Source organism: Scyliorhinus torazame, chromosome 11 (genome assembly GCF_047496885.1).
Source record: "Scyliorhinus torazame isolate Kashiwa2021f chromosome 11, sScyTor2.1, whole genome shotgun sequence".
In the NCBI taxonomy this organism is placed as follows: Eukaryota; Metazoa; Chordata; class Chondrichthyes; order Carcharhiniformes; family Scyliorhinidae; genus Scyliorhinus; species Scyliorhinus torazame.
In genome coordinates, this window is record NC_092717.1 from 190271837 (window position 1) to 190285676 (window position 13840).

The 13840-nt window shown below is 54.2% G+C and overlaps 1 protein-coding gene across 2 annotated transcripts in view; it reads left to right on the plus strand.

The window, feature by feature from the left end:
* The window catches only part of LOC140385735 (interferon-induced, double-stranded RNA-activated protein kinase-like), an 85865-nt gene that overhangs the window by 22121 nt on the left and 49904 nt on the right, over window positions 1-13840 (plus strand). For both annotated transcript variants that reach the window (XM_072468192.1, XM_072468193.1), the window contains one exon: window positions 3576-3683. In XM_072468192.1, coding sequence (XP_072324293.1) covers window positions 3576-3683 — 108 coding nt within the window. The remainder of the gene's footprint in view (window positions 1-3575; window positions 3684-13840) is intronic.

The window sequence follows — 13840 nt, forward strand, 5'->3', positions numbered from 1 at the left end:
GGAGAGAACCAGCATCTCAGGATGGTCGTGGCTGGGACTTGGAGTGTTGCATAGTTTCTGTATTTCCTAAGTAAGTAGGAATTAAGCTACTTTGAGTTATCTTTTTGGGGCTCCTCATTGACTACAATAATCAGTTGGGCTTGCAGTGTGATGTACTTATGTGTGCTCGGAGCGACATATATTAATACACAGAGCTCTGGGGCGTCATTCTCCGCCCCCCCAGAGGGTCGGAGAATGGCCGTTGGCCGCCGTGAATCCCCCCCCCGCCCCCGCCGAAGTCTCCGAAGGGAGAAAAGTCGGCGGGGCGTTAATGGCGCCGCTGCCGCGGAGAATGCCACGGGTCTGCGCAAGGCAGCCGATTTTCGGCCTGCCGATATTCTCCCTCCCGGATGGGCCGAAGTCCCGTCGACGTGATGACCGTTCACGTCGACGTGAATCGAACCTCCTTTTCATCGGCGTGACCCGGTGCTCCAGGCTCACGCCGACCAGCGAGGAGGTGAGTGACGGCCTGGGGGGTTGGCTCTGGGCAGGAAATGGCGTGGCCGCAGACTGATTGCGTGAGGAGAGGTGTGTCTCGGCTTGTGTGTGTGTGTGTGCGGCGGGGGGGGGGGGGGTGGTTAGAGTAGGCTGGGCTCCGGGGGAGTGCCGGGAGGGAGTCCGTGCCGGGGTGGAGGTTGGGGGTTGGGGGGGGTCCGTGCCGGGGTGGAGGTTGGGGGTTGGGGGGGGTCCGTGCTGGGGTGGAGGTTGGGGAGGGGGTCCGTGCTGGGGTGGAGGTTGGGGGTTGGGGGGGGTCCGTGCCGGGGTGGAGGTTGGGGGTTGGGGGGGTCCGTGCCGGGGTGGAGGTTGGGGGTTGGGGGGGGTCCGTGCTGGGGTGGAGGTTGGGGAGGGGGTCCATGCAGGGGTGGAGGTTGGGGAGGGGGTCCGTGCTGGGGTGGAGGTTGGGGGTTGGGGGGGGTCCGTGCCGGGGTGGAGGTTGGGGGTTGGGGGGGGTCCGTGCTGGGGTGGAGGTTGGGGAGGGGGTCCGTGCTGGGGTGGAGGTTGAGGAGGGGGTCCGTGCTGGGGTGGAGGTTGGGGAGGGGGTCCGTGCTGGGGTGGAGGTTGGGGAGGGGGTCCGTGCTGGGGTGGAGGTTGGAGAGGGGGTCTGTGCTGGGGTGGAGGTTGGGGGTTGGGGGGGGGTCCGTGCTGGGGTGGAGGTTGGGGAGGGGGTCCATGCTGGGGTGGAGGTTGGGGAGGGGGTCCGTGCTGGGGTGGAGGTTGGGGGTTGGGGGTCCGTGCCGGGGTGGAGGTTGGGGGTTGGGGGTCCGTGCTGGGGTGGAGGTTGGGGAGGGGGTCCGTGCTGAGGAGGGTGATGGGAGGGCAAATGAGTTGGTCCACCTGGCCAGGTGCCAGCCTCCAACAGTTGGACCCATGCGGTCCATGCCACCTGGCTGGGGGGAGGAGGGGATATGGGCAATGATGACATGTCGTCGTTCCCCTCCCCCCCACCAGGCCTCATGTTTTCAGATCATCCAGCGATGTTGGCCGCCGTGGTGGCAGCCGCTCATGTCTATGTTGCCCTGGATGAGGAGGAGGAGGAGGAGCGTGCCAGAGAGGCGGCGCAGGCTGCCGCAGAGGGGCAGGCGGCAGCCGCCCAGGCTGGAGGGACACCTGACCGACAGGATGAGGAGGGGGAGGAGGACGTCGCGGCCCCACGGCAACGGAGGCACCCGAGGGCGCCCCGTGTGTACCGGCCCCGGCAGTCATACCAGGACCTCACGGACCGGGAATGCAGGAGGAGACTCCGGATGAGCCGGGAAACCGTGGCACACATCTGCCACCTGCTGGCACACCTGTCACCGCGTGGCACTGGCGGGGGACACCCTCTCCCCGTGTCCGTCAAGGTTACGGTGGCCCTGAACTTTTATGCAACGGGGTCATTCCAGGCACCGAGTGGGGAACTGTCTGGCATATCGCAGACATCGGTGCACCGGTGCATCCGGGCAGTGACAGATGCCCTTTATGCCATGGCGCACCGCTACATCCGCTTCCCCGTGGACCGGGCCAGCCAAGATGCCCGGGCCGTGGGCTTCTCTGCCGTGGCCGGGTTCCCCATGGTCCAGGGCGCGATCGATGGGATGCACGTCGCCGTGCGGCCACCTGCAGATAACAGGGCCGTGTTCACTAATAGGAAGGGGACCTATTCGATGAACGTACAGATGATCCTGCATGTCTGCGCCCGTCACCCAGGCAGTGTACACGACTCATTCGTGTTGTCGCGGTCATCCATTATCGGCATGTACGAGGGACGCCATCCCCGGCTGAGGGGCTGGTTGCTGGGCAACAGGGGCTACCCATTGCGATCGTGGCTGATGACGCCTATACGGAGGCCACGCAATGAGGCGGAGAACCGCTACAATGATGCCCATGTAGCGACAAGGGGCGTGATCGAGAGGTGCTTTGGCGTGCTGAAGATGCGTTTCAGGTGCCTGGACCTCTCTGGGGGCGCCCTCCAGTATCGGTCAGATAGGGTCGGCCGCATCATTGTGGTGTGCTGCGTCCTGCACAACATGCACCCACATTGGGCTGGATTCTCCGATTTTGTCCGGAGGATCCGTGGAGTTTTACGTTGGAAAAATTGGTGAGGCCCCAGCAACAATCCTCAGACCGGTGAGGGGCTAGCAGCCGCGCCACGTAAAACACACGGCCTTTCCAATATAAATGGCCGGAGAATTGCCGGGTCCGTGGCCACGCATGTGCACGGCGACGACCTACAGCAGTCACGCCGTACAACATGGCGCCGGCTGTGCGTGATCCTGACCTTCCAGATAGAGCCTCCCTGGACACCCCCTTGCCACCCCCTATCAGTCCCCCCACCTTTGCCGAAGCCCCCCGCGCCCCCCGGCCAGCAGTACAGCTCACGTCTGACTGAGACCACATGTGCCCCGCGCGGTCAGGAATGTGGCCTATCGGGCGCGGAGCATCGGGGAGGGACTTAAGGTTAACGTCCTGAGGCCGTCCCAACGGTGTGCGGCATACTCCTCAATGACGCCGTTTTGTAGGGGGCAGAGCATCCGAAAGAGGCGCCCCCTCCCCCTCCTCCCCCCCCCCCCCCCCCCCCCCCCCCGCCCCCCCCCCCCCCCCCCCGGTTTGGTCGTACAAAGGGATTCCCCGCCCGATCGACGATTACGAATTCGGCGTCAGCAAGCGGAGAATCCTGTCCATTGTGTCTCTTTCAACGGAACAAAATGAGCGACAGTCATTTTCTGGTTCACTCCGCAGAGCAATTCCTTGAACCTACCTGGCTTGAATTTAAACAAAGCTTGGCGGTTAACTGTCAATCATCAGTTAACTGGTGCATTCTCCACAGCAATGCTTCTGCCAATCAGGCTCCACTCGCCAACCAATCAACACTACCTTCTCGTGACGTATAAATTATTGTTGCCTTTACATTTGATTTTCTTGCAAAATGTCTGATGAGTGCAAGACAGAAAGCTGGCTCTTTTTTCAGCAATACTTCCAAAGTACTGCATTTGTGACTGAATTCTGTGGCTGTCTGCTGTGCAAGGTATAGAACTGACAGGATTTTATGCACTTAGGGATACGGATGAAGAAACAATAATAAAGGAAGCCAGAACACTTGCAAAATTCTCTCATCAAAATATCATCCGTTACTACAATTCCTGGATCGACACATCTTCATCACGGTAGGTTGAGTTCAACACTGTTTAGTTACTGGATTTACTCTAATATAGAAGTGATCAGAAGAAAAATCAGGAATGCTTTACACATCTCTCAATCCACCTATTGAACTATATCACCTGCTCAGCATGCCGACCCTACAATGAAAACACCAAATGCAAGGTCGGTGATTGTTTTGTTCAACCTCTTTGTTCTGTCTGTCAGGGTGATGAAGACCTTGAATGGTCTTCTGGCTAAGACGGAGGAGGAAAGAAAACTACTAATTCTTTCAGAAAGCAGATATTGTCTTGAGGCAGCTTTCCCGCGTGCTTGCCAGTTTCCTCCTGTTTCTAAGACTATAAATGATAGGGATCTATCCTTTTTTTTAAAATATATTTTATTCAAGACTTTTGGCCAAACATAACAGTACATAGTGTTTCTTTTACACAACAATAAAGCAATATAAATAACAGTGGCCAGTTTTAAACAAATAAATAAATAATATATAAACAAAAACAAAACTGAATGGCAACTGCCTTGTCCAAAATAAATACTCTCCAAAAATACACTCCAACAATCCAATATACAATTACCTATAACAAATACCTATACATATTATACATATACAATAACATCTCTGAGAGTCCGTCCGATTCCTCCCCCCCCCCCCCGGGTTGCTGCTGTTGTCTACTTCTTTTCCATTCCCTCTGTCTTTCTGTGAGGTAATCGACGAATGGTTGCCACCGCCTGGTGAACCCCTGAGCCGAACCCCTTAACACGAACTTAATCCGTTCTAACTTTATAAACCCTGCCATGTCGTTTATCCAGGTCTCCACACCCGGGGGTTTGGCTTCCTTCCACATCAACAATATCCTGCGCCGGGCTACTAGGGACGCAAAGGCCAACACGTCAGCCTCTCTCGCCTCCTGCACTCCCGGCTCTTCTGCAACCCCAAATATAGCCAACCCCCAGCTTGGTTCGACCCGGACCCCCACCACCTTCAAAAGCACCTTTGCCACCCCCACCCAGAACCCCTGTAGTGCTGGGCATGACCAGAACATGTGGGTGTGATTCGCTGGGCCTCTCGAGCATCTCGCACACCTATCCTCTACCCCAAAAAATTTACTAAGCCGTGCTCCAGTCATATGCGCCCTGTGTAGCACCTTAAATTGTATCAGGCTTAGCCTGGCACACGAGGACGATGAGTTTACCCTATGTAGGGCATCAGCCAACAGCCCCTCCTCAATTTCCTCCCCCAGTTCTTCTTCCCATTTCCCTTTCAGCTCATCTACCATGATCTCCCCCTCGTCCCTCATTTCCCTGTATATGTCCGACACCTTACCATCCCCCACCCATGTCTCTGAGATCACTCTATCCTGCACCTCCTGCGTCGGGAGCTGCGGGAATTCCCTCACCTGTTGCCTCGCAAAAGCCCTCAATTGCATGTACCGAAATGCATTCCCTTGGGGCAACCCATATTTTTCCGTCAGCGCTCCCAGACTCGCAAACGTCCCATCTACAAACAGATCTCTCAGTTGTACTACCCCAGATCTTTGCCATGCTCCAAATCCCCCATCCATTCTCCCCGGAACGAACCTATGATTGTTTCTTATCGGGGACCGCACCGAAGCTCCCGTCCTTCCCCTATGCCGTCTCCACTGCCCCCAAATTTTCAATGTAGCCACCACCACCGGGCTTGTGGTGTATTTCTTTGGTGAGAACGGCAACGGTGCCGTCACCATTGCTTGTAGGCTAGTCCCCCTATAGGACGCCCTCTCCAATCTCTTCCACGCCGCTCCCTCCCCTTCTCCCATCCACTTACACACCATTGAAACATTGGCGGCCCAGTAGTACTCACTTAGGCTCGGTAGTGCCAGCCCCCCCCTGTCCCTACTACGCTGCAAGAATCCCCTCCTCACTCTCGGGGTCTTCCCAGCCCACACAAAACTCATAATACTCTTCTCGATTCTTTTGAAAAAAGCCTTCGTGGCCACCACCGGGAGGCACTGAAACACAAAAAGGAATCTCGGGAGGACCACCATTTTAACCGCCTGCACCCTACCTGCCAGTGACAGGGACACCATGTCCCATCTCTTAAAGTCCTCCTCCATCTGTTCCACCAACCGCGTTAAATTAAGCCTGTGTAATGTACCCCAATTCTTGGCTATCTGGATCCCCAAGTACCGGAAGTCCCTTGTTACCTTCCTCAACGGTAAATCCTCTATCTCTCTGCTCTGCTCCCCTGGATGCACCACAAACAACTCACTTTTCCCCATGTTCAGTTTATACCCTGAAAAATCCCCAAAATCCCCAAGTATCCGCATTATCTCTGGCATCCCCTCCGCCGGGTCCGCCACATATAGCAACAAATCATCCGCATACAGAGATACCCGGTGTTCTTCTCCCCCCCTGAGTACTCCCCTCCACTTCCTGGAACCCCTCAATGCTATGGCCAGGGGTTCAATCGCCAGTGCAAACAATAACGGGGACAGAGGACATCCCTGCCTCGTCCCTCTATGAAGCCGAAAATAGTCAGACTCCCGTCCATTCGTGACCACGCTCGCCATCGGGGCCCTATACAGCAACTGTACCCACCTGATATACCCATCCCCAAAACCAAATCTCCTCAGCACCTCCCACAAATAATCCCACTCCACTCTATCAAATGCTTTCTCGGCATCCATCGCCACCACTATCTCCGCTTCCCCCTCTGGTGGGGGCATCATCATTATCCCTAGCAGCCTCCGTATATTTGTATTCAGCTGTCTCCCCTTCACAAACCCAGTTTGGACCTCATGAACCACCCCCGGGACACAATCCTCTATCCTCATTGCCATTACCTTGGCCAGAATCTTAGCGTCCACATTCAGGAGGGAAATGGGCCTGTAGGACCCGCATTGCAGCGGGTCTTTTTCCTTCTTTAGGAGGAGCGATATCGTTGCCTCTGAAATAGTCGGGGGCAGCTGCCCCCTTTCCCTCGCCTCATTAAAGGTTCTCATTAGTAGCGGGGCCAGCAAGTCCATATATTTCCTATATAATTCAACCGAGAATCCGTCTGGTCCCGGGGCCTTCCCCGCCTGCATGCTCCCAATCCCTTTCACTACTTCCTCCGTCTCAATCTGTGCTCCCAGTCCCACCCTCTCCTGCTCCTCCACCTTACGAAATTCCAGCTGATCCAGAAAGCACATCATTCTCTCCTTCCCGTCCGGGGGCTGCGCTTCATATAATCTTTCATAAAATGCCTTGAACACTCCATTCACTCTCTCCGCTCCCCGCTCCATCTCTCCCTCCTCATCTCTCACCCCCCCTATCTCCCTCGCTGCTCCCCTTTTCCTCAGTTGGTGGGCCAGCAACCTGCTTCTCCCCGTATTCGTACTGTACACCCTGTGCCTTCCTCCATTGTGCCTCTGCATTACCCGTAGTCAACAAGTCAAATTCTACATGTAGCCTTTGCCTTTCCCTGTACAGTCCCTCCTCCGGTGCCTCCGCATATTGACTGTCCACCCTCAGAAGTTCTTTCAACAACTGCTCCCTTTCCCTACCCTCCTGCTTTCCTTTATGTGCCCTAATAGATATCAACTCCCCTCTAACCACTGCCTTCAGCGCCTCCCAGACCACTCCCACCTGTACCTCCCCATTATCATTGAGTTCCAAGTGCCTTTCAATACACCCCCTCACCCTTAAACACCCCCCCCTCATCTGTCCATAATCCCATGTCCATTCTCCAGGGTGGACGCTGTTGTTTTTCTTCCCCTATCTCCAGGTCCACCCAATGTGGAGCATGATCCGAAATGGCTATAGCCGTGTACTCCGTCCCCGTCACCTTTGAGATCAGTGCCCTTCCCAAAACAAAAAAATCTATTCGTGAATAAACTTTGTGGACATAGGAGAAAAACGAAAACTCCTTACTCCTAGGTCTACTAAATCTCCAGGGGTCTACTCCTCCCATCTGCTCCAGAAAGTCCTTAAGGACCCTAGCTGCAGCCGGCCTCCTTCCGGTCCTGGACCTCGATCTGTCCAGCCTTGGGTCCAGCACCGTATTAAAATCTCCACCCATTACCAACTTCCCCACTTCTAGGTCCGGGATTCGTCCTAACATACGCCTCATAAAGTTGGCATCATCCCAGTTCGGGCATACACGTTCACTAATACCACCGCCTCCCCTTGCAATTTGCCACTCACCATCACGTATCTGCCCCCACTATCCGCCACTATAGACTTTGCCTCAAACATTACCCGCTTCCCCACTAGTATGGCCACCCCCCTGTTTTTTGCGTCTAGCCCCGAATGAAACACCTGCCCCACCCATCCTTTGCGTAGTCTGACCTGGTCTATCAGCTTCAGATGCGTCTCCTGAAGCATAACCACATCTGCCTTAAGTTTCTTTCGGTGTGCGAGTACCCGTGCCCTCTTAATCGGCCCGTTCAGCCCTCTTACATTCCACGTGATCAATCGGGTTGGGGGGGCTCTTTACCCCCCCCTTGACGACTAGCCATCTCCTTTTTCAATCCAGCTCCTCACCCGGTTCCCACGTAGCCGTATCTCCCCCAAGCGGCGCCCCCCCGCCCCGACCATCCCCCCCCCCCTTACCAGCTGCCCCTTCTCCCCAGCAGCAGCAACCCAGTTAACCCCCCCCCCCCCCCCGCTAGATCCCAAACTAGCGTAATTGCACCCCCCATGTTGCTCCCAGAAGTCAGCAAACTCTGGCCGACCTCGGCTTCCCCCCGTGACCTCGGCTCACACTGTGCGAGGCCCCCTCCTTCCTGCTTCCCTGTTCCTGCCGTGATTACCATAGCGCGGGAACAAAGCCCGCGCTTCCCTTTTGGCCCCGCCCCCAATGGCCGGCGCCCTCAGCTCCTCATCCTCCCTCCCCCCCTCCCCCACGACATGGGGAAGAGAGAAAAGTCGCAGGATTAACAACTTGGGAAGTCATCTCTTCCCTCTTTTCCCCCCCTTCATCCCACATATTCACCCCCCCACTTTGTCCCAAACGTTCTTTTTCTGGCCTGCTCACTCCAGTTTCTCCTCGACAATAAATGTCCACGCCTCATCTGCCGTTTCGAAGTAGTGGTGTTTCCCTTGATGTGTGACCCACAGTCTTGCCGGTGCAGCATTCCAAATTTAATCTTCCGTTTGTGCAGCACCGCCTTGTCCCGATTAAAGCTCGCCCCCTCCGCACTCCAATCTTGATATACGCGGATCACCGCGTTCTCCCACCTACTGCTCAGAGTTTTCTTTGCCCATCTGAGGACCATCTCTCTGTCCTTATATCGGAGAAATCTCACCACTATTGCTCGAGGAATTTCTCCAGCCCTCGGTCTTCGCGCCATAACCCGATAGGCTCCCTCCACCTCCAGCGGACCCGTCGGGGCCTCCGATCCCATTAACGCGTGCAGCATCGTGCTCACATATGCCCTGACGTCCGCCCCTTCTACACCTTCGGGAAGACCAAGAATCCTTAAATTCTTCCTCCTCGCATTATTCTCCAGCACCTCCAGCCTTTCCACACACCTTTTGTGTTGTGCCTCGTGCATCTCCGTTTTCACCACCAGGCCCTGTATGTTGTCCTCATTCTCAGCAGCCTTTGCCTTCACGACCCAAAGCTCCTGTTCCTGGGTCTTTTGCTCCTCCTTTAGCCCCTCAATCGCTTGTAATATCGGGGCCAACAGCTCCTTCTTCATCTCCTTTTTGAGTTCTTCCACGCAACGCCGCAGGAACTCTTGTTGGTCAGGGCCCCATATTAAACTGCCTCCTTCCGACGCCATCTTGCTTTGTGCCTGCCTTCCTGGCCGCTGCTCTAGAGGATCCACCGCAGTCCGGCCACTTTCCTCTCTTTTTTCCATCCGTGTCCAGGGGGGATTCCCTTCTGGATTACAGCACAGTGTTTTTTGCCGTTAAAATTGCCGTTGGGGCTCCTATCAAGAGCCCAAAAGTCCGTTCCACCGGGAGCTGCCGAAACGTGCGACCTAGCTGGTCATCGCCGCGCCCGGAAGTCGATAGGGATCTATCCTTGATTCCCTCCTATTTCTTGTTTGGTTGCTGCCCTCGTCAACACTATTTGTTTTTACACATAAGTTGATGACACCCAGTTCTGCCTCACCCCCACCCCGCTCCTCCACTGTTGCTTCTGACTTTATGATCATGCCATCACGAAGACAGCTTATTTCTGCCTCCGTAACATCGCCCGATTTTTCCACTGTCTCAGCTTAACTGCTGCTGAAACCTTCATTCATGTCTTTGTTAAACCTCTAGACATGATTATTCTTATGCAGCCCTGATGGGTCTCTCCTATTCTCCCCCCAATGAACTTGAGGTCGCCCAAAATTCCACTGCTTCTACCCCAGTTTGCACCAAATCCTGATCCCCCATCACTCCGGTGCTTGATGACCTGTGTTGGCTCCCGGTCAAGCAAAATCTCGCTTTTAAAATTCTCATCTTAGTTTTCAAATCCCTTCATGGCCTCACCCACCTCTATCTCTGTAATCTTCTCCAGACCCACAGCCCTCTGAGATATCTGCGCTCCACTAATTTTGGCCTCCAGTGCATCCCGTTTTTAATTGCTCTGCCATTGATGCCTGCACCCTAAGTCTGGAATACTGTCCCTAAATCTCGCTCCCTTTTTCCCTTGCTTTCTTCCTTTTATCTCCTTATGTGGATTGTTGTCGGACCATGTTTGGTATACAATGCTCCTGTGAAGTGCCTGGTTTTATTACTCTATAGGTGCAATGTAGATAAAAAGTATTGTTGGGTTTCAGCAATTTCCGTTAGCAGTTGGTATTTGTGAGGATCAATTGAAGCTCAATTGAAGCTCTCAAGATTGAAATGGATGGATTGATTATGGTGGGTAATTGTAAAAAGAGATATGGATCAAAGATTAAAGGTGCAGATCAGTAATTATCTAATTCTAATCGGAAAACAGAACAGACTCAAGGGGCTGAATCGCTTCACCTTTTCCAGTCTTCCTATTCTTAGTCCTCATTGGGCTGATAAGAGGCAAGTAACATTTGCACCAGGCAATGACCATCTCCAACAAGAGCAATTCGAACAGTTTTCCTCATCAGTCAATGATATTAATATCACTGAATTCCCACTATTACCATTGACCAGAAACAGAACTGGGCAAGTCATATAAATACTGCGGCTACTGGAGCCGATCAGAGGTTGGGAATTCTGCAGTGAGTAACTCACCTCCTGACTCCCCAATATCTGTCCACCACCTACTGATGTGTTGGGTGTTCTGGATCACAAACAGGTCACCAACACTGGAAGTGGTGCAACTCTATTTTATTATAAGGTTAACTATATTAACATACTTGAACTGTGGGTAAATACAATACCAGCTTTAACTAAAGACCTTTGCCTTGTCCTAACCAGTTGATGCACTCAGCACATGGTGAATGTCTGTGTTGCAGGCTGTGAGCTCTGTGCTCCGAGCTGGCTGCTACTAGAATGAGCGGGAACTCTCCCGTCCCCGGTCTTTATAGTGCGTGTGCTCTCACTGGTGATTGGCTGCGGTGTTGTGTATGCTGATTGGTCCCACTGCATGTCCATCAGTGTGTGTCTGCACATAATATACTGGTGTGTATTTTGACATCCCCCTTTTATATAAAGAACATGTGCCTGCGTGACAATAAATATTATGTAGTAAATGTACCTGACTCTGTGTGTGCGTGTTATTTACATGACTATGTACATGAGGCTAATCATTCAATCATCCTATTTACACGGGAAGGTGCCTGGTGCCGAGAAATAGGGTGTCAACAACGAAATGAACATTATATACAAACTACTGGAACGACGAAACAGGATAACAGAACAGATCAAAGAGTCCAACATTGTAAAACTCATAAGTCAAGTCTCTGAGGTGGGCGACGAATTCTGGTTGACCGCCTCAAGGGTGGGTCAGGAGCCACCGGCTGAGGAACGGGCTGGGTCACGGCAGAGTGAGGAGGATGCAGAGTATTCGGAATCTCCACATAGTCCAGGTTGGGGACAACAGGAGGGCGTGACACCGATGGAGGATCACGTAGCGAGCGTGGAACGAGACGACGGGCACGTCAATTGCGGCAGCGAATGGAACCATCTGGCAGACGAACCAGGAACGAGCGGGGAGCCACTTGCTGAAGAACCACAGACCAGCCACCCTCCAGAAGATGGATGCAGACGTTGTCATCCGGTGCCAGAGCAGGGAGATCAGTCGCCCGAGCGTCATGCGCCACCTTGTGTTGTGCACGAGACTGTTGCATCCGCTGAAGGATCGGAACGTGGTCGAGGTCTGGGACGTGAATGGACGGCACCGTGGTCCTGAGGGTGCGACCCATGAGCAGCTGTGCTGGCGACAGGCCCGTGGAGAGTGGGGCCGAACGATAGGCCAGCAAGGCGAAGTAGAAGTCGGTTCCTGCATCGGCAGCCTTGCAGAGGAGCCGTTTGACGATGTGGTCGCCCTTTTCCGCTTTGCCATTAGATTGGGAGTGCAGGGGACTGGATGTCACATGCACAAAGTTGTACATGCTGGCAAAGTTGGACCATTCGTGGCTCGCGAAGCAGGGGCCATTGTCCGACATCACAGTGAGTGGGATGCCGTGACGAGCAAAGGTCTCCATGCAGGCACGGATGACCGCCGATGATGTGATGTCGTGCAGGCGTACCACCTCCGGGTAGTTCGAAAAATTGGGACTGGTTTAGCACACTGGGCTAAATCGCTGGCTTTTAAAGCAGACCAAGGCAGGCCAGCAGCACGGTTCGATTCCCATACCAGCCTCCCTGAACAGGCGCCGGAATATGGCGACTAGGGGCTTTTCACAGTAACTTCATTGAAGCCTACTCGTGACAATAAGCGATTTTCATTTCAAAATAGTCTACAATCAGAACATAGTCCCTGCCGAGGGCATGGAACAAGTCAACGCTTACTTTAGACCAAGGGGACGTGACCAAATCATGGGGCTGTAGGGTCTCACGTGGTTGGGCCGGCTGGAACCGCTGACAGGTGGGGCAGTTGAGCATTGTGTTGGCGATGTCCTCATTGATGCTGGGCCAGCACACAGCCTCTCGGGCCCTCCGTCGGCACTTCTCCACGCCAAGCTGGTCCTCGTGTAGCTGTTCCAAAATGAGCTGCCGCATGCTGTGTGGGATCACGATGCGATCCAGCTTCAGGAGGACACCATCAACTACTGCCAGATCGTCTCTGATATTGTAGAACTGTGGGCATTGGCCCTTGAGCCACCCGTCCATCATGTGGCGCATGACACGCTGTAGTAGGGGGTCAGCCGCAGTCTCGCGGCGAATGTGGATAAGGCGTTCATCCGTGACCGGCAGATTGGAGACCGTGAAGGCCACATGGGTGTCAACCTGGCAGATGAACCCCTCTGGGTCACATGGGGTGTTGACTGCCCTGGACAGAGCGTCGGCTATGATCAGGTCCTTGCCCGGGTGTATAGGAGCTGGAAATCGTACCGCCGGAGTTTAAGCAGAATGCGCTGGAGGCGAGAGGTCATATCATTCAGGTATTTTTGTATAATGTTGACCAGCGGGCGATGGTCGGTCTCAACAGTGAATTGGGGGAGGCTGTACACATAATCATGAAATTTGTCGATTCCAGTCAACAGGCCCAGGTACTCCCTTTCGATCTGCACGTAGCGCTGTTCCGTGGGGGTCATGGCACGTGACGCATATGCAATGGGGGCCCATGATGAGGCCTCATCGCGTTACTGGATTGGCTGGCATCCTTTGAAATTTTTGTTTCCTTCGTGGGATCAAAAAATGCCAATACCGGGGCCGTGGTAAGCTTGGTCATAAGCTCCTCCCATTCACGCTCGTGGGCGGGAAGCCATTGGAAGTCTGTCGTCTTCCTGACCAAGTTCCGGAGAGCTGTGGTATGGGAGGCGAGGTTGGGGATGAACTACCCCAGGAAGTTGACAATGCTTAAAAATCAGAGGACCGCCTTCTTATCCGCTGGCTTCTGCATGGCCGTGATGGCTGCCACCTTGTCCGCATCCGGCTGCACACCCAACCGGGAGATGTGGTCCCCTAGGAACTTGAGTTCCGTCTGGCCGAAGGAACATTTGGCTCTGTTGAGGCGAAGGCCTTGGTCCCATATTCGTTTGAAAACACGTTGGAGGCGACTGATATGCTCCTGGTGGTGGACCAAATGATGATGTCGTCAACATAGACGTGCACACCCTCA